Source organism: Ahaetulla prasina, chromosome 7 (genome assembly GCF_028640845.1).
Source record: "Ahaetulla prasina isolate Xishuangbanna chromosome 7, ASM2864084v1, whole genome shotgun sequence".
Classification (NCBI taxonomy): Eukaryota; Metazoa; Chordata; class Lepidosauria; order Squamata; family Colubridae; genus Ahaetulla; species Ahaetulla prasina.
The window spans coordinates 70,678,498-70,700,313 of NC_080545.1; the positions used below are offsets into that span (position 1 = coordinate 70,678,498).

Here is a 21,816-nt window from a genome sequence, read left to right on the forward strand (position 1 = left end):
CCCTTATCTTGGGGTTGCCGGGCAACCAGGAAGTCAGCAATCCAGGCTGAATGTTCAGCTCAATTCTCCACGAATAAAAGAGTTCAGCTCACTTCTCCACGAGTCAAAGAGTTCGGCTCAATTTTTGCTCGTCACGGAGCAGAAGAGCAGCCAGGGCTGCTTTTATACTCTGTGGGGTGTGGCTCCGTGACTCAGCACTCTCTAAGCCTGCCCCACCCCTTCCTTTGTTGTAGCCACCTCTCGTATCTCCAAAACCTGGGATCTAGCCAGGCCTGGTTGCCATCAGCCAGGTCTGGAGGCATGGCCTGGGGGGGAGGAGAGTCAGGGTACGGAGGCCTCGTTATCTCCTCCATCTGGCCTGCCTCTGGCTCCTGGAGCTGAGCCAGAGGAGCCGGTGCTCCAGAGGTAAGTCCTGATGGCCCTTCCCCCTCACTTTCCGAGTCACTTTCTGTCAGGGGGCCTGGCTCGGGGGGTGCAGACGCAACAGCAACTTTGGGCTGGATCTGGCCCCCAGGCCTTGAGTTTGACATCCCTGTTCTATAGTGATCAGTTTTTTAAAAAAATAAAAAACTGTTAAGAATTAAAGCATTTTAAGTACATGTAGATTTTTATGTTATTTTATGTGATTTTAACTAACATAATGTAGTGCCTAGTTTAGTATATTGCTCAGATAAGAGGTCCTTGGTGCTCTCTGAGCTTGGTTGTTTTCTTGCAGACTCCTCATTACCCAAACTAGGTGACGTTATTGGTGCTAGTCCAGTGCCAGTCACTAGTACTGATAATGTTACCTAGTTTAGGTAATGAAATGTTTGGAAGAAAACAACCAAGCTCTGAGAGCACCAAAGACCCCTCATTTCAACCCTGAGCTACAAATATTCCCTTTTATGATTATTCAAATACTGCAAAATATACTTACTTGCAGAACAAATTGAATTATGCTGGTCACTTGGAATTGCTTAGCCTTATTTTGGAAAACAATCCTTCTCTGCTTGAATAGCATTAATCCCGGTTTAGGTAAACCAATCCCAGTCTAGGCTGTTGTAAATTTGAATGGTCATTAAATGAACCGTTATATCTGGAGAACTACCTGTAGACGGCTTTTTTTTTTGTACTGACTTTAACATAGATCATCTGGGTATAGTTAAGCCAGATAATGTACACTTAAATCAATAAGGTTTGCTCTGAATCTTGCTGTTATATCTTCTTCTAGCACAATACAGTGATCACTGAATCTTCATGTAAAACAAGTATTAAATATTGCACATTCTTATCAGTAGTATTCTAGCAACTTTCATTTAAATCTGCTATCTAATACCCAGTAAACAGTAAGATTATTTGAAATAAATGTGTGGCCATGTAGGGCACATTGTAGAGACATATATTCTGGTAGGCATTCTGAGTACATGTGAAACTGCATTCAATTTCTAATAACTTCTGGTTATTACCCTTCATAATACATGCATTGGTTTTTAATATGTGCCATATTTTGAAGGGCATCCAAACTGAACTTCCAGGCATATGATCAATGACTAATAACCCCCACTTCTCATTTTTAGATGAATAAATATTTTGTCTTTATATGATACCATTATAGATGTATAAACAGTGCAAATTATAAGTTATTTTCCCCCCCAGATAACAGCAACTGAGGAGGGGTGTGTGTCATGGAAGTAAATAGGTTCAAATAGGAGCCATGAACCAAAAAAGGTTGAGCACCCTTGATTCAAAGTAGAGGTAGGGAACAATGGCCCTTTTATGAATTGTAGAGTTCAACTCTCAGAATTTCTCAGCCCGCATGGCTGGCTGAGGAATTCTGGGAGTTGAAGTCCACAAGTCATAAAAGGGCCATCGTTCCCCACTCTTGATCTAAAGATCATCTCTCTTCTGTGAGTTTTCTCCAGCTTGTACAATCAGGCAGAGTCAGCATGCTCCAGGCCTCATCCATCAAGCAGCGCCACCTGATGGAATTAAGAAATGTGCATTCTCGGGAAGCACTGTCTCCACTAAAATAAGTGTGGTCCCATGTTTTTTAAAAAAGTCTTGAAAAACTAGGTCTTTCTGTAAGACTTAGGTTACAGAGGGTGGCAGGTCCTATGTGTTTGTTTCCCAGTGTTTCTTTTCTTCCAGGGTTTGGATTTTATAATTTTATTTTACGATTGTATTTATTGTATAATGCCCAGAGTTGTAGAATTGGGCAGCCTTAGAAACGTGCAAATAAATTATTAAATAAATCTTCATGCAATTCATTTTGTAGACCTACTCAGGCCTGTTCTGTGTTGTCATAAATCCCTACAAGAATTTGCCAATCTACTCAGAAGAGATTGTGGAAATGTACAAAGGCAAAAAAAGGCATGAGATGCCCCCACATATCTATGCTATCACAGATACAGCCTACAGGAGTATGATGCAAGGTAATGTACCTTAAAATTAAAAAAATATTTGTGGACGTGAACCATTTTTATTCTTTATTTTATTTATTTATTTATTTTTTTATAAGTATATTTATTCTTAGTTAACTAGATAATTTGCTCAGCGACTTAGGCTTGTAAAATGTCAACAGATGCATCGAAACAGCATGTTGTAGCTTCTGCTATAAGTTATAGTTCTTTATTTTAATCAAACTTCTGGTCTTTGGAAAGCAGCATTCTTCTTTTCCTTTGAATTTACTTAAACCATGGGGAAATTTCACGCAGTGGCCACTGGTATGGGAGGAATCTGTATTGAAATGCCAGCAACTCTGCAAGAACTCAGGGCATTGAGGATTAGCTTTTGTGCTCTAGATTCCATTCGGAGCCTGACAAGCAGGAAATCTTTCATGGTTTTCAGCATGCTTTTATTTTTTTTATTTTATTTTTAAAAAGACAAGCAAATGACTGACGCACTGTCAGCAAGAGATACTCTTATTTCCCTTGGTTAATGGAGCAGAAAAATTTGACTGATAAATGGTCAGCATTTTGGAATAAAACCTTCTATCAGAGAATAAAGTTTTGCATGTTAAATACATTGATTAAATTCAGCATTTGGTTTCGGGCTTCTTAATTGGCAGGCACTCTAGTAGAATCTGAGACCCCTTGGTTTAGTTGTATATTTGGTTTACTTGGTGCCCATCTCACCTCAGTTAAAATGGAAATTACACTCAGCTTTTTCTAAAGTCAGCATCTCTTTCCATAATCTGGTCGATTCTGCAAAGAAGAAACTTTCTGCCTCGGAGCCAGACTCTTAACTGGCAGGGGTGGGGCATAAAATTTTGTGCAAGCAAGATTCAATGGCTGTGTCTCAATTCTGACTTTGCTGAACTGTTGGTATTACCACAAGTTGCAGCAATAGCCTTTGTCTAAGGACTTTTTTTTTATGATTTCATTTTATAACCGTCAAAATCCATGACTTTTGTGTTTCTTCACTGATATTTTTTATAAAATAGTGTCAATTTCTATATAGTTAGATTGAGTGTATTATGATAATGTAACTATAATTTCAAAAGAAAATAATAATCACAGCAGCTCTTCTGCTTTAAATTTATGTAGATTAGTGCATCTGTTTTCTGAAAGTATTACACTGAAGGTGCTTTAGCTATTACTCGGTACATCTTGGTTATCTAAAACAAGCTTTTTCAAATGGAAAGTGTGAAACCCTAACATCCTGTGAGAAATTGATGGGGTTTTGTGAAACAGTTAAGAGCAAACAGGAAAAAAAAGTTCACTCAAATGTAGTCAATTTTCTATCATTAGAACACGGCCTCTTGTTCAGGAATTCTAAATTTTTTTAAAGAGGTTCTGTAGCATGATTTTTTAAAAAAATCCTGATCTACACATGTCTGTCAACTGTATTTGTACTGACAATGACTGCCCTACTCCAACCCCCAAACCAGTAGGTGTGGATGGATTTATTTGACTCCAGGTCCGTCTAGGATTTTACAAGGGAGAATAGGAAAATTGCATAGATCCAAGGGGCGTCTGATATTTATTATTCTGCCTTGGGGAACTTTCAGTGGGATTCTGTCCATCCAATTTTTTTGCTTTACATCTAGAATATTTCTTTTTTAAAGAAAACATCTTGAAGAGTCTTAGCACATTGCATGTGGCCAGACAGTGAGACATAAAATTAAGAAAAAAAATCTTTTACAGTTTTAAATCTATTTTGTCTTAGTGCTGATCAAGACTAAACTATAGATGGCCTTTCAACGTGCATGAAATGTATTTTAGTTGTCATAGGTCTTCATGATTAACAGCTGTGTTCTTTGTCTAATGAAACCACAAAATGTAACAGAGCTGTGACACATTCAAAGAGGAATGATAGTGGCTTTTAAATAATTTATTTCATGTGAGTACAGCTTTAGAACAATTTTAATGGGAAACTAAATGAGCTTCTCTGTTAAAAATGATTTAGCTTGGCCTTTTTCCAAATTATCTGTTCATAGTTAGCATAGTATCCTTCAGCTTAGTGACATCCAGAAATACTGAGATTATACTCTGTAAAATTTCCATCTGGTTGGTATAACAAGAGATCTAAAAAGTTTCATGTATTATTAATGAGGACTCCTGACAAGAACAAACACTGCCCTTCTTGTCTATTACTCAGTGCTTGTCTGAGTTATGCTTATAGCTTAATACTAATTTTGAAATGGTATGCATTAGTTGGGTAAACCTTTGCAAGCCCCACTATAAATTATACATAGCAGCATTCTCAAGTATAGACAAATCAGTTAAAGTAGTCCTTGAAGCATTATCATTCATATCTCCTTGATCTCTGCTTATTTTACCAGCCCCATCAAAATCTCCCCATATAAGAAATATCAGAGAAGTAACAATTGCCTTGCTATTTCATTTCTCTTTTTCAAAATTGTTAAAAAAGGAAATATTCCATAAAACTTTTGTCTTCCTCTGTTTTGATCCTATGATGTCCCACCCTTTCAGTGCCAACAGGAATTCCATATGGCAAACATAGACAATTTTGTAGATGTTTGTCTGTGTATGCCTACAGGAGGGTTCAGTAGTGAGAATATCAGTGCTGATGAATCAGCCATAAGCAAAGAATAAAAACTTTTGCTCTGTTTGTTGTTCCACTTCCTCTTGGCTGGAGAGATGATGTCACCATTCTCTGAATGCTATATTCTCCTTTTATGGAGCTAAACAGACTCAACTCAGAGCTGCTCATGCAGAGGAAGTGGGTGATAAGGATGTTTGTTAATTGGCTTGTGAAGCACCTAACTACATATTGCTTTCATTCCCCACCTCCACTCTTCTTTTATGGTTTAAATAAGCTCTTTCAACTGCAAACATTTATAATGTGAGAGTGACTCAATCACATATATTTAAAATGATAGCCGTGAAACTGTTGGGTCTTTATGATGCATGACTTTTACAGCACTTATATATTCAACTGTTGGGACTCCACCAGTAAAACTGTAATTAAGGCTGCATGATGAAGTAATTTGTACAGTTGTTCCTTAATTATCTATTTAATAAACTGGGCTTTGGCAAGTGAGCCTACAAGTCTCTCTATAGCCTAGAATAAGATGACTTGTGTACTTTGAAAACCTGTATTACTCCTTGAATTTCTGTAAGCTGGAAAGTAGTCGTGTTACTTAATACTGCGGAGGGAATTAGTAGCCTTACAGTTATTGGGTATTAGCTTGTGTGCTGAAATATGAAATTTCTTTTATAACCAGAGTAATGTGTCCTTTATTTCAAGAACAGTCACAAGATATCATTCCTTACTAGTAAAGCTGGTGTACATTCAATTCAGTTACATTTTGTAAATATTCTTATTGTGATGATTTGGATGTACGTTTTTCTCTTCCTTTTCCACAAAAATACAGCAATCCCCCCCCCCCCAACCCAAACTCAGAATTTTTTGCACTGTCCTGGTCTTATTCCAAATGCAGAGAAGGAGCAGAGCCTGTTGCATTATCAGTTAGCCCAACGATTTGGGTGTCTCTGATGCTGGTATGAACGGAATAGTGCCTGGATTAGAAAGGAATGTATTTTCTGGAATGTTCAGTAATTGGCTAAGATCATTATATGCCAGCTGTGTGAGAATGCACTTCTATTGTGAGGAGGAAGGGGAGGAAAAAGCATCACTTAATACTGAACAACAGGAAATAAGAGACCACACCACACTTGTCAATTGTCAGTATGCAAAAGAATCCCAGCTATCCTAATGATGTCTGCTCTACAAGGGCTGAGTAAATTCTTTTTCCTGGATTCCAAAAAGGATGTTTCCTTTTATGGTAGTGTCTGCATTCAGCCATGTGATCCGCCCATACATGCAGGTACATTCCTTAGAGTGTGTATAGAGCAAGCAAATAATAAAACCTGAAGGAGAGCAGAGGGGAGGGTATGAGGTGAAGAATGAATTGCTGGAAGAACTGGCCCATACTTGGAAGTCATGTGGATTTTTCTGACTGGCCTCTAAGTAGCCTTGTGGTATGAAAAAATGAAAATTGTATTTCCCCCCCCCCCATCAATAGCCATTGTTTCTTCCTTTGTGCTGAAATAAAAACCAGTTTTGTCCATGTAGTATATCATGTCCTACAATTGAATGTATGGGGGCTGTTACAATTTTCAATAGACATTGCTGAAGATACTGATGTACAATGGAACTATAAATGTAAAATTACTCTGCAGCTTCGTTTTACTTCTACTATAGAAGCAGGGTGTAACTGTAATGTTGAAAAAACATATTTAAACTCCTGCAGCTTGAAAAAAATAACTGAAAACAGTTTCCTAGTAAATTTTCTGGAACGACTTGTAAAATATAGATTCAGCTAGGTTTCTGTGCTACTAAATACAGATGAATTATTCGTAGGTGGTCTGATTTTTCATTTAAATGTCCAGTCATAGAAAATCCTTCTGTTTAATCTATAGAATAAATATGATCTATATAGAAGAATTTTGTACAGAATGAATAAGATCTATATATGATATATAGATAAATTCTACAAAAAGAGTTCTATAGTTATCATCTATAGAATCTATATCTTATCACGTATGTGAGCATAGAGATCCTGCTTCAACTTTTATTACCCTTGAGAACTCTTAGGGATATTCAAAATATCAAACAAGCTGAGTATATACTTTAGGGTTAATTAGCACATGCAAATATGTTGAGATGCCAGATTTACAAATTATGAAACTTTGTTGTTGTTGTTACTGTTAGTTGCGAAGTCGTGTCCGACCCATCGCGACCCCATGGACAACATTCCTATCTTTTTTCCTTTTTATACTGTCCATGGGATTTTCATGGCAAAGATACTGGAGTGGGTTGCCATTTCCTTCTCCAGTGGATTACGTTTTGTCAGAACTCTCTGCTATGACCTGTCCGTCTTGGGTGTCCCTGCACGGCATCGCTCATAGCTTCATTGAGCTACGCAAGCCCCTTCGCCACGACAAGGCAGTAATCCATGAAAGGGGTTGAAACTTTATCTTTATGAAACTTTATCTTTTAGCAATGACAATAAAATAATATTTTGCTGGATTTTAGCAAATGGGCAAACATGTTTGAACTTGGAAAATTATCAGGAATGAGACTGATAATTTCTTTATTATTTTATTGCTTTTAAGGAGCCTGGTTAATATTTTGATGGGAGAACATCAGGATGAAAAAAAAAGTAGAACTGTAGGCTCCAAAGTGTGTAGTCAAAGAACATCTTGAAGAACGCAATGACACCTCACAACCTATAGTTCTCCAGAACTGAGCTCAATTTAAGTTGTTCTTAGTCCAGCTAGATGACAGCACCTGGCTGACTTTGGCTGATCTCAGAAAAGCTAAGCAAGGTTAAGGCTGATTAATGTTTGACTGAAAGGTGATCAGTTAGAGGTAAACACACCTGCACCTGTATAAAGAAGACAGCTCTATGTTGCTGTGAAGTAAGACTGCATGGATGAGTCAAGCTTGATTTGATGTCTTTACTTTTTATTCTGCTATAAAATCAGTGTTTACTTCTGGTTTTCTACAAAAGTGTCCCATAGTGAACAATGAGTTCACTTTGCATGACATTTGCTTAATGACCACTGCAAAAAAGGTTATAAAAATCGGATCTGGTCACATGATTACAACCATCACAATTTATGGCTGTAATGGGCACTCCATTACATTCATACTTCAAGAACTACCTGTATTGCATGATGCCATATGAAGTTTAATTGTGAGAGAGATGCAAAAACAAAAAAAAAGGGACAGAGCCTCCCCAGTACCAGGAATTTTACAGAGAATGCAAGGTGGCAAAAAAGTTATACTTTTAAATGAATTTTATGTCAATATTATAGCGTAATATGATTCTGTAATCCATTCAGTCTTTAACTCATAATCTTTCTGCTTCACCTTTAAATTCCATCAGGAAAAAAACATAAAAACGTAGCTGTAGACTTTGAGGGTACATGCATGAACATTGTCAAGTTGTGTGTGTGGAGAGATAACAGCAAAAGGGGAGATTTCGTTTCAATCATCTCTTTCCTTTCTTTAATTTCAGATCGAGAGGATCAGTCCATTCTCTGCACGTAAGTATTTAAGTAATTGGTTGTTTAAAATGGAGAAAATGATTAAAACATAGTTGGTCAGCAGAAGCATTTACCAAAAAAACCATAATGTCTTTGCTTTAACTAATATTTCAAAAAGTATGTATGCATGGAGTCATATATTTGTTTATGTTCAGTGGAAATAAAGACAGATAAAATTTAAGGCTTTTTATTGGTAAAAGCCTTAATTTCTTTAAAAATGGTTTGGGAAGCTAGAAATCAAAATTTTGTTGGCAATGTTCATATTAGCAAAATATTTAAGCAGCTTTCTCCAAAAGCCTTAGCTGAAAGTTGTTATCCATCATATTGGATACCAGGTTGGGAAAAACTAGAGTCCTATTCTTAAAAACTAGACCTGTTGGATTTGAAGGTGAGCTTTCATGTATGCAATATGTCTTAACTCTCTCTTTTTCTCTTTCTCTTCCAGAGGTGAATCAGGAGCTGGTAAGACCGAAAATACTAAGAAGGTCATTCAGTATCTGGCTCATGTTGCTTCATCACACAAGAGCAAAAAAGATCAAGTAAGTTCTGTTATCCAGTTAAGATATTGCTCACCTACTTGAACTGAAAACATAATTTAACTTCTTTATCTGAGATACTTTTACACAATTTGAGTCTTTATTACCAATTTGAGTGTTCACTGATTCTTTGTGATGTTCCTTATCTGAATTTGCAACATATGTAAATTATGCCAAGCCTGAAAGAATTAGAAAGGATAATTATCTATAGATTGAGCAATAGAAGCTTTGTCTTCATTTTTCTATCAGTGTATATAGTTAGTGAACTACTTCATGTAGAAGTCACTAGTTACAATTATGGGTTTTTTATTTGTCTAACAGTAAAGATATTTCATTGCTAGACTCTTTACTGTTATGAATAATCATATAAAATCTCTGTCAATGTGTATCTTTTGTGCCAATAAGCATCTATGAAATATTGTCTCACTCACTGTTTCCCCTTCTCTTGGCGGATTATGTCAGAATTCATCCCTTGGTACTTCGTAGGTGAGCTGCACGTTTGACTGCACGATCTGCACCAATAATGTGTGTGTATTGCTCCATTGTGTGATTTATAGCAGCTTTTCACTCCCACCTGTATCACACTTTTTGCTGCTAGAACTATTATATTCACAATTCACATTGGCTTTTTTTAGGTGAACTGAATGAAAGGCTGTAGTGTTTTTTTTTACAACAAATACACGATTGCTTATTATCTAAACTTAGTAATCACATTTGATCTGCCTTACACAATTTCTTACATGCGCTAAGTAAGGCATTCTGAGCAGCGATATAGATGTCCTTTTAAAATAGTACAGAGTAACTGGTATCAGTGGGGATTTGGCCAACAGCATGGACCCAATTTTTTCCAGGACTTCCAGTCCCACACGGTATACTAGCTGTGGGTGCAAGATGTTGAAAAATATTGAAAAGAAACTGCCCCTGCATGGACTGGATGCTCCAATTCCAAGCCTCTTTCCCAGAATGAATCTTGCAAATCATTATAATGTAGAGTATTTTCTAGTACACTTGATATTTTCCATTCTATAAAATCTTGATTTTGATATTAAATACACTGGCATGATGCGTGTCTATAGGTTAGTTCTATGAGTATCTCTGCATGGAGTGTGTGTGCAAATGCACATTCTAACGAGTGGCTTTTGGAAGAAAAAAATGCAGCTTTCTCTTGATTGTTTTTTCTCCCCACTGCCAGCAGATATACTTAAAATATTTTCTGAACATTCTAACTTTCAGAGATCACAATTTTTTGTTAAAGATTGTTAGCTAAGATATCTGCCCTAGTGGAAGAGAAAAATCAGTATTATCATCTTCAACAGATTTTGTCGATTTAATGATTTAATCCAAAAATTGCCTCATGGCACCTGAACTCCTTTTCAGTATCTTTCAACTGGTTTGAATTATGAGTAGGCTGGTGAAGCTTTTGAAAGCTTTTTGCAGGTCAGAAGTTAACAATCTGAAGATTCCCAAGAGCGATACTGTTCCTGGGTTGTTTCCTAGAGCAAGGGTCCCCAACCTTGGCAACTTTAAGACTTGTGGACTTCAACTCCCAGAATTCCTCATCCAGCTTTGCTGGCTGAGGAACTCTGGGAATTGAAGTCCACAAGTCTTAAAGTTGCCAAGGTTAAAGACCCCTGTCGTAGAGGAAATATTTGAAACTGCTTTGTGGAAAAATTGAGATTTCTGCTTGTAAGATCTTCTGAAATTATTGAAGGTAGAGAGATCTGCATAGCCTTAGAGAATGGTCTAAGAGACTAGGAAGTTGAACTAGAAGTATTAGCGGTGTTCCCAAGTCTAGATTTTATTGGCATTAAGTAATATTTTGTTGTGCAAAAACTAGATTCACTGCATAATTCAGATTGCAATTAAAAGAAAAAGTCCTGCACTTCCTGAATATATAAAATAGAATACAACTATCCTATGTATTTCACATCTCATAAAAATTAGGAAAACACATTCACAAGTAAATGCAAACAAATATTGAATATTAAATATGAACAGTAAATAAAATTGAATGGATTATGTTACAAAATGTGCTAAAAGTATTAATAACTCTGCATAGTTGAAAAGACTATACTGATGCAGAAACTAAACCATTCTAAGACATGAATAACTATGAACAATTGAAACTGACTCTATAAAGATCGTTTCTGAATATTGTATCGGTTCTGTGGTAGTCCATGAAGAAAAATCTGGGAAGATGAAGGTCTTTTCTCCCCTCACTATAAAGAGAAAATTAATCCCATAATAGCTTGGGATAGACCTCATTCTGTGGTACTAGGTTTTTATGAAGGAATTAATCTGGTTTCTTTCTTCGCAAATAGGAAAATCTATGAACAGGCTCTTATTCCTACGATTCCAGTGATATTTCTTAAAATAGTGCTACTGTGTGTCCATAGTATACTGTCATCCCCTTCATTCATTATTTATTATCTTGGGTAATAAGTCCTGAAAGAAAAGGAATCAAAGCAGACTAACTAAGAAGTGAATGAGAGATCTAGCACAAAAATAACCCAAGTCTCAAAACATGGAGAACAACTTGCATTTTTTCTCCCCCAACTCCAAAAGTTCAACAAGACAGCACATTTAGTATGACTGTGCAACACTTTGGATTTGAAAACAAAAAGTACTTGGAGTACATAGAGATACCATGAAACATGTTCTCCCTTGATTGTTGTGGAATAAAATTGCAGCTGTGAAGCAGTTGCATGGCCTCAAGAAAAGACGTAGATATGGTACTTTAAGAATTTTCAAGCAGATGCTACAAGATGCGCCCAAACATTTTTTTTGGTCTTGCTGTATAGTTCTAATATTTAATATGTATAGGATGATATGGACTGTCTTTAGATTCCCCTTTGCTGTTTACTTAAGGAAGTGTTAATGCCTTAAAAATACCCTTCTTTCCTGTTTCCTTCTTGCTGTGACTTGTCCTGGATTAATTTATATCTCTTGGCCATTATTTTTTTAAAGTGGAAAAAGAACTACAAAATAATAGCTACATGAAATATTCAAGGCATCCAATGGAAACTCTTGTTTCTTTTAGCCAAATGCTGCATTCCTGTAAACTTTGCTGCTCCTGCTCTTTCTCCTGCTCTTTGCTGTAAACATAGATTTTAATATGTTAAGAAGAATGGAAGTGGTAATGTTTCATTTTTGTGATATCGCTCATCACCATAGCAACAGATTGCAATCAGAAGGAAGAGTTGGGATTCAATTGCTGGATCAAAGAAGACAATGAATGGGGGAAGGACAACCTTTGGGTGTGTGAGTGGGAAAGGCAAAACGGGAGAATCAACATTGCTATCAAAATAAACATTTTAGAGTCCATCTGAGACTTTATGACTTTGCTTTCTTCAGTCTACTTGATATTGTGCTCTTTGATGGATAGCAGCAATGTGTCCCTAAATTTTATCAATTCCCATGGCTGAATAATATCCTGCATTCACTGTTGTCGCCATTGCCTTCTTCCAATAAAATTTTGATTAATATCACCTGAATTGCTTGAGTAGAGTGATTTTACTGCAGTAATGGAACAACAAGTATTAATGCAACAAGAACATTAATGTTTCACCATTAATATTCTTGTTGCATTTTGAGAATGAATGTTAGAATGTTAGAGCAATAATATTAGTCAAACATTAGTCTGATGTTATAAATTGCCTCGGGTTTTGAAAGAAAGGAAGGTTCTGAATAAGTAGAAGTTTAAATTGGCATTCTAGCATTTGCAAAATAAATAATCTGCAACCATCTACTACTACAATTACTGTATACCAACAGAGTTGCATGCCTGGGTGATTAATGTGTCAGTTATAAAATGCTACTACAAGACTACGCTACAATATTATTTTAAAAATCTTAAATAATTGGAATGTAGGATTGAATCAAAATGAAACATTTGGGCATTATATAAAAAAGGATTCCTTAATTTCTGTGGACTTCTGGAATAGATAAAAATGAAGAAGAAAAGTATTACAAACTTAAAAGGGGAATGTTTATTTTGTAAAATAAATCATTCCCTACTCCTTGCTCAAATGACCTTATCTTTGAAAATACCTCACTCACTCTTGAATATGGCTCTTTCTCCCTCATTGATTCCTATACTTAGAGCTACTGTATATGGGCTTGAAATACTCAGATGTCCATAAGAGCAACAAAGAGTTAAAAGTTATTCCTATTTCATTGCTGCTATTTAGAGCTGCCTGGATATGATATTCCTGTTTTACCACATAGGAAAAAGGATTTCCTGGATATTCTGGATTGCAGTACTGAAGCTTTGGCACTCGTGTTTTTTGACAGCAATTTGGTTTTTATATTTTTGTTCTGACAAAACTGTTTTGAGGTTTTTCAGTGACCTGATATTGAATTGTGGTTAAGTTTATGAAAGTGATTTTTTTGTTCAGAATGTTTATATGTTAGCTTTATATCTGGCTCTTGGAATAAACTGTGCCTCCTAAAACCATAGGTCAAAAACAGACCTATTTTAAAGCCTGATTCTAAAATATGAGTCTTCAGTTTGCTAGACCAGTAAATAAAGTAGGAATTTTTAGAATAGGTGCTGCTACAAAATTGTCATCAAACTGGGTGCTGCCATAGGGAATCAAATTGCAAAATGTCCAGTTTATAAAAAAAACACAAATTGTTAAAGATAAACAGTTAACACAAAAACACATGATCCAGAAATAGATCACTTGTTCTAACCAATATATTTTTCTTATGCAGGATTCCTCAAAAGCGTTAGTATATACACAAGATCCCTAATTCCAGTCATTTAATTTCTTTTTTTCAGTGTACAGTTTTTCCTTGATATAGCCATATAATCTTTCAAGTTGTCTAGTAGTGGCTTTTACTCCTGTTTTGTTTGGTTAAAAAAACCAGTGGTTGGACAGTAATAGAATTCTGCTCTCCAGGCACTCTAGCCTATCGGAGAGCTTAGAGGCACACTATGGGAACTAAAGAACATTTAGACATCTTGAAGGCTAATATCCAAAGCACAAGGAAGGCAAAACCTCAATAAATCTTTAAACTTACAATTAACCTGTGTATAACCAATAACACCCCCCCCAGGATTCAATAATATAATTTAATTTGTCTTAACTGTGTGTTAATCTTAATAAAATGTAATTAAAATTTAATCTTGATAAAAATATTGATGATATGAAGTATTAATCTTGGTAATAGATGAATAACTCTTCACGTTTATAGTTTCTGAAGCTCAATATAGGTTGAAGTCAAGAGATAATGATATATTTGGCTAATAGCTTCTGGAGAGTAACCAGTTGAGAGTTTTATATTTGATTTTCTTATTTTAGGGAGAGCTAGAGAGGCAGCTGCTTCAGGCCAACCCTATATTGGAGGCTTTTGGAAATGCCAAAACTGTTAAAAATGACAACTCTTCAAGATTTGTAAGTATTTTTTTTTTTGCTTCATCGCATCATTGTTGAATAATGCCCGCTATTAAGGAAAAAATTGATTGCCTCAAATATATAATATATTGTAAAGGAAATGTCTCCATAAATTGGGTGAGGATTAAACTTCCTTTTAAAACAAGATAGGCTTCACTTTAGGCTTCACTTTTGAATATAGAAATATATGCACTAGGATGACATTGTCATATTACGTGGTACCTAGAAAGTAACAATAAAAACACAGTTATTACTGTACATTTCTTCCTGTTGTCACAAGAAGTATTTTAGGCTGTTAATGACAACTGATTAAAATGTTATAAAGCAGATATGATCTTTGTCCTTGCTATTCTGTAACTAACTCTAGGAACTACTTACTGCCAATAAGGGAAACTCTCTGATCAGGTTCCTTTGAGGCTATCCTGTGGAATGAGTTGTTGATTTGTGGAAATTTAGAAGAATTATATGATACTGTCTTGTATTGTTTCAGTGGCAGTTGCTTAACTCCTATGCCTTTTTTTGCTTTAAGGGAAAGTTTATTAGAATCAACTTTGATGTAAATGGATATATTGTTGGAGCCAACATTGAGACTTGTATCCTTTTCACCAGTAACACTGATCCAGACAACTCATAATGAAACTGTATAATGGTTTACAAAAAAAATGTAGCTGGACAGCATTTTGAGATTTTTCTTGGAAGAGGCAGATTGTCTTAATGGGAATTTCTGCTTTGTGGAAATCATAATCACTTAAGATGAAAGTATTGGAAAGTTTCTAATTTTAGCCCTGTACTTTCTGTAAATGAAAACATTTTTCTTTTGAATTCTAGATCTATCTCCCCCCCCCCACTAACTTCACTATTGTCTATTTGTGAAAATTATACTTAATTTAAGACTACTGTGGGTGAGATTACAAAGACTCATGCCAGGAGAAAATCCCTAATATGATAGAACTATGTTTATACTTCTTTTAAATTAAAACTTTGGGGCATATCTTAATAAGTTGCCAAAGTTATACAAACATTGAAAAACCTTTTGAGTATCTTTTAAAAAATAACGTGGTGATTTCATCATGTCTCATGGTGAAATCATTCATGATTTCAAAGTCTCAGGAACTTTGGCTTACAATTTTTCCTCAAAACTTTTACATTCTCCCGCCCACTCCCAGACTGTGGTATGCTGCTTTCCTGCTAGTTTATCCGTTGTGTCCTTCTCTAGTAGCCCATCCCAGTATAGAAGCTCAGTTTTTGAATGTTGGAGTTTTTTAAAGCAGCATGTCCATTGATATTTTATTGACAAGTGCTTCAGTTATGAGATTATCTATGTGTAACATTTAGGATTTCCTCCATTCCTTAACATCCCTAAAGATCTGTTAGAGAAATCAAGGGCAATACGACAGGCTAAAGAAGAAAGGACATTCCATATTTTCTACTACTTGCTGACTGGGGCAGGAGAGCACCTGAAGAGTGAGTATTTGACTATAATCATTTTGCAGTTTGATCGAGGCACTCTGATTTATCGGATGTGTCCTCACCCCTTTCACCTTGCTGACTTTCTGTTCCATAGTTTCCCTATTTATAGTACTTGCACCGTTTTGTAAATATTGGATATAGTTGCTTGATATTAGGTCCAATTATTGTCTTTTATTTGACTGTGCAATAGGAAAAAAAAGTAATATTAGTCAATTATGGCATAGTTGAAAATTTGCTCCTTACTAAAAATTTAATTAATATTGAAGAAATCTCTTACCACGAAACAGCTTAATGAAACTAAATTTTGCTATAGAAAGCCTAATACAAGCAATCTTACTTTCGAGTAGTGATATATAATTCTTGTCGGGGGATTTAAGTCTAAAGTCTTGCCTTTGAATGTCTGTCCAAACAAGATATAACCCAATAATGATGTTTTCATTCCTTTTTACTGTTTTAGATGACTTACTTTTAGAGCCCTACAATAAGTACCGTTTCCTTTCCAATGGACATGTTACAATTCCGGGCCAGCAAGACAAGGACATGTTTCAGGAGACAATGGAGGCAATGAGGATAATGGGTATTCCAGATGATGAGCAGATGGGTAAGGAATTCTAGAAATGGCTCCACAAAAACAAGTGTTGTGACAATTATATACAGGTAGTCCTCAACTTACGACTAGATTTGAGCCCAAAATTTATGTTGCTAAGTGAGAAAGTTAAGTGAGTTTTGGCCAATTTTGCAACCTTTCTTCCCATAGTTGTTAAGTGAATCACTGCAATTGTTTAATTAGTAACATGGTTGTTAAGTGAATCTGGCTTTTCCATTGACTGTGCTTGTCATAAAGTTGCATAAGGTTATCACATGACACTTCAACCATCATTAAAATGAGCCAGTTTGCCAAGCATCCCAATTTTGATTATGTGACCATGGGGATACTAAAACTGTCGTATAAAAGAAATAGTTGTAAGTTACTTTTTTCCATGCCATTTCGAACAAACTCTTGTAAGTTAGAGGATTGCCTGTATGTATATCATGCAATGAACATTAGTCTTACAACAGTTGAAAAAACAAAACAGGAACAATTACAAGTAATCCAAGTATAAATAATAGGTGAATAATAGAAAACAATGAATACAGCCTTATATAAATGTGATTAATAAATAAATAAATAAATAAATAAATAAATATATATGAAGTCAACTAAAACTTGTTATCTGTTTTCATTTAAACATGGAGTGAGGGGGATTAGGTTTAATGTAGAAATAAAATAATTTACAATAATAAAATAAGATGCCCACTCTAAGAAATAACACACAGTTCTCTACAATTGGTTTACCACACATTAGCAACAGCACTACTTGTTTTTATGGGGTTCCTCTCATTTCCAAATTTTTCAGTGGGTCTAATACTTTCAGTACTCCCTGTGACTCACCTGTGGAGATAAAAATCACCAATTTTTTGAAGCGCTGCTTGTTATTATGTGGTCCCTTCATCAAGCATCTTGAATCTTGAATCTAATCTTTAAGGCATGAGACTTAATCATGAAACTAACACAAGATTAATAATAAAAAGTGGCACAATATACAATTAGGCAGCGTTATAATTATTATTTTCATGAGGGAGAAAATTGAAAGCTGTATATGGGTGGGCTGGTTACTGCAAACTTTTTATTATGTTTGCTTGAAAGCATAGCTAAAACTCCAGGTTTGTTGTCACTCTAACAGCTGTTCAATATTTGCTGAACACTAATAAAAGTTTGAGATATTCTCATGGGTAATTGAGAAGATGAGATGTATGTTTCTATTTCTGCCATGCTTCAACCCTTGAGTTGTATTAGGAACTGCATTAGTCAAACCGGCAAACTTGCAACATATGGAAGCCATTTAGGCTAAAAGTTCTACCCATCAAAATAGTATTTGTTTAAAAAGGGAATGGAACGAATCTGTTGGCTAATCACTGGGACATTTCATGCACAAAATGTTCCAATAAGGTCTTGTTATTTCTATCTTAGAATATGCTTTGTAGAGAGATTATTAGAAACTGCTCACTAGTACCTCATGTGGGGAGCAATATAACTGCAATTCTATATTGGAAGCATAAATTTTGCATAATAAATGAGGCACAGGAAAATTCACTTCCTGTTGTAGCTCAGGTGCTTCTTTTATTGACTCCTATGTTTCTTTATTTAGTAGGTGTGTTTTTTATTGAAAGGAAAATGCTTTTGCTTATTGCTAAACATCTACAGAATAGAAGTGGAAATAGGCCTGGAAAAATCTCAATGATTGTAAAAGAGCAAGATTTTGTAAAGGGTGGATCTAAGAGGTGGGTGGATTGCAAAAACAACCTGCTGAGAATTGAGGCTGCTCAGTTGCCACAAAATGCCAGCTGGTGTGATAAGATAAAGCAGAATGGGAAAGGGAAGGGAATTACCATGAACAGGTCACATGGCTATAACTGTATCAGGAGAATGAAACATTTTTAGATTAAAAATTCTAACTGAACACTTCTTAAGAAATTTGTATTGCTGCTTTGTTTCCCACCCCAGGACTACTAAGGGTTATTTCTGGTGTTCTTCAGCTTGGTAATATTATTTTCAAGAAAGAACGTAACACAGATCAGGCTTCCATGCCAGACAATACAGGTAAAATACATTTTCCTAGATATGGATTAGGGAGCGATGTTTTCGTTTTCTTTGTATAGTTCATACTGTAAAAATGAGCACATTTAAAAACAATGAGGAATTGTCCTGGGTGTATCATTAAGTGGTCGTTATGGTTGTCTCATCATTAAATGAGATCAACTGGTATTTTCCTCCGAATATTGAAATCAGTGAAGAGGTTAAGGCTGAATTCTCCATGTCAGACTGCATGAATGCTTCTAATGAATAGAAGGTGATATTCTGTAAGCATTTTACAGAAATAAAATTAGAGATGGTTCTCCAATGGAGAAGTTCTCAGCAAAAATCCTCAAAAATCACTTCTCTATTTAAACAACACATTCATTAAAAATTATTTGGAAGAAATGCTTTGGCCCTTTCATGAGTACAGCACCTTTCACATATTTATTGGAATAGCTCCACTTTTTTTCTCTCAAGCTTCGATGTATGCTGAAAACAAAGATGTCCATGCTTTAAAAGTCATCTTAATTTTAATGAGGGGGTCCCTTATATCAATGGAATGTTTTCAGACGTTTATGTTATAAGAGCTGATATATATTTGGGAGCCAAGAACAATTAATCTTGCTTGCAGGTTTAGACCAAAACCAATTTAAATGGTTTAAGTTTAAATGCCACATTTGGACTCTATCATCAGATGTGAAACTCATGTCTTGGGTGACTTGAATATATACTGTATTAAGACCATGGTTTCTGCTATTTGAGGGTAATATTTTTCATTAGAAATTATTGTTCTTCATTGGAGTAGCTCAATCTGAAATGAGTCTTGATATATACAATCCTCAGAGGATGTGTAGGGGTCATTTGTTCCTTTTTATAGATGAATCCTTTCTGTTCAGTTCTAGTCTCCTAGATAGGCTGGCTGTCATTAGGGATTAGGAGCATTTGCTGCAAGTTTTCATCTTTTCTGAATAGAATATAAGAAGTTAAAATACTAAACATCTCCTTTTGCCTTTCTCTCTTGTAGCTGCTCAGAAAGTTTCTCACCTTCTAGGAATCAATGTTACAGACTTCACCAGAGGCATTCTCACCCCTCGCATCAAAGTGGGCCGAGATTATGTCCAAAAGGCTCAGACTAAAGAGCAAGTATGTATTATACAATATATGATGTCAGCTTTTTCAGCTGGCATTAATCAGATAGCAATGAGCTTTCAAGCTGAATGTCCGTGGTCTACTTCTCTGGTATCCTGACATTTTACTCACATTGTCAGAAGCAGATTGAATTGCTTTGTAATATTATTCTCAGCAGCTCATAGGCAACTGGACAAGGACTGATTGGCTCTTGCATTTGAACTTGGCAAATTGATCTCTGATAGTCCAAATTTTATGTATTATGCAGATGCAACATATTTAAAACCAGTTTTTTTGTAGAAATAAGCCACTTAGATATAGAAAAGGAAATAGAAAGAATGAACCTGGCTGCCCATCTTAATTAATTAGTCTGTGACTGCAACACTAAAGATAATGCTGTTAAATATAAGTTGTCTTTCATCCTAATGTGGAGACCTAAAACTCGCAGTCTCCTAGTTTCTAGGCCAGTACTTTAACAGTCTACTGCACCAAACAGGCCCTGGATGCTGCATATAGAGAAGGACTGGAAAGAATTGAAATAACTCAGAAATTCAGATCTGCAAACATAGATTCATTTATTGAGGGTGAGGGTTAGCTTTCTATTCTTTTTTTGCTATCTGGAATAGACAATAGACTTTTTACCTTTTTTCAGGCTGATTTTGCTATTGAAGCTCTGGCCAAAGCTACATATGAACGCATGTTCCGTTGGCTGGTGATGCGCATCAACAAGGCATTGGATAAGACAAAGAGGCAGGGAGCGTCTTTCATAGGAATCCTTGACATTGCTGGATTTGAAATATTTGAAGTAAGTGAAACGGAACAATTGTTTAATTAATCCATCTGACATAATCTAAAAATCTCCATGAAGTAAGCATATTTGATACATTTTGCAACAGAGAATTTAATAGAAATTTGTTTTTATAGAATTTAACAGTCAATTTATATTCAGTTACTAATTTAAAAGTGTATCAAATATGCTTGAATTAAGTTATTAATATATGCCTAAATAAGTGAGGACTTGGAGTGGATGCTTTAGGCTGAAACACAAAAGAATCATAAATTACTTACTGTTACCTGAAGAACTCATTTGAATTAACTTTGCATTTTTATGGTCTCCGAGAGTAAGAGGATGTTTCATTACCTATGTTGCCTCCTTCCTGGAATGCTAAAGAGGTCCACCTTCATTAACTTTAAGCACTATGATGTAATGCCTCTATGATATATATTTTCTTTAATCTTGGATAGAAGGGACAAAATATTTATGGTACAGATGGAAAGTCAGAAAGAATGATTCTTTTGAAGAAACTGGATAAATTTGCTTTAAAATGTGTAAATAAAGTGCAAGTTGCTTTTCTGGGGGATTGTGTTTGTGAGATTTAATATACTAAAGAAAAATGTGTTGCTTAAAAAACTTCATTTTGTAGCAGAAATGTTGCATTTGGGGATAGATTTGTTGCTATGAAATAATGTGTCAATAAAAATGACAATCTTGATTGTGGGGAATGAAAAAGCATATATATTACTCCAGATTGAATGGCAGTGCCCTGTTTCCCCAAAAATAAGACATCCCCTGATAATAAGCCCAATCAGGCTTTTGAGTGCATGCAGTAAAATAAGCCTCTTCCCCCCAAAAATAAGCCTTCCTTGAAAATATTTAAACACAGAACTGGAAATCAGGTAAGACGGCAAGAGGAGCCCCATCTTGCTTCATGCGCCCCAAAATAATAAGACCTCCCTGAAAATAAGGCCAAGCGCTTATTTCGGGGTTCAAAGAAATATAAAACAGTGTCTTATTTTTAGGAAAACACAGTAGATGGTAAGATATGCTGTTCCAAGAAGTAGAAAAAAGTACAGCTAAGCATGTAAAACAGTGCTCTTTTCTGTAGAGAAAGCAGAATAACAGACTGGAAGTTGGCAATCATTTGCTGAATGTGGTAATAGGCAATAGTTAATAATTTAAACATGCTTTTTCTTTTCTATCTGCAATAGCTGAACTCATTTGAACAGATGTGCATTAATTACACCAATGAAAAGTTGCAGCAGCTCTTCAACCACACCATGTTCATTTTGGAACAAGAAGAATATCAACGGGAGGGCATAGAGTGGAACTTCATTGACTTTGGCCTGGACTTGCAGCCTTGCATTGATCTTATAGAAAAACCAGTGAG

The 21,816-nt window shown here is 35.6% G+C and overlaps 1 protein-coding gene across 4 annotated transcripts in view; it reads left to right on the forward strand.

The window, feature by feature from the left end:
* Positions 1–21,816, forward strand: part of MYH9 (myosin heavy chain 9) — a 74,461-nt gene that overhangs the window by 22,934 nt on the left and 29,711 nt on the right. For all 4 annotated transcript variants that reach the window (XM_058190017.1, XM_058190015.1, XM_058190016.1 and 1 more), the window contains exons 3-13: positions 2,255–2,411; positions 8,471–8,498; positions 8,944–9,037; positions 14,341–14,433; positions 14,963–15,026; positions 15,799–15,897; positions 16,361–16,504; positions 18,449–18,544; positions 19,545–19,663; positions 20,301–20,453; positions 21,638–21,811. In XM_058190017.1, the coding sequence (XP_058046000.1) occupies positions 2,255–2,411; positions 8,471–8,498; positions 8,944–9,037; positions 14,341–14,433; positions 14,963–15,026; positions 15,799–15,897; positions 16,361–16,504; positions 18,449–18,544; positions 19,545–19,663; positions 20,301–20,453; positions 21,638–21,811 (1,221 nt within the window). The remainder of the gene's footprint in view (positions 1–2,254; positions 2,412–8,470; positions 8,499–8,943; positions 9,038–14,340; positions 14,434–14,962; positions 15,027–15,798; positions 15,898–16,360; positions 16,505–18,448; positions 18,545–19,544; positions 19,664–20,300; positions 20,454–21,637; positions 21,812–21,816) is intronic.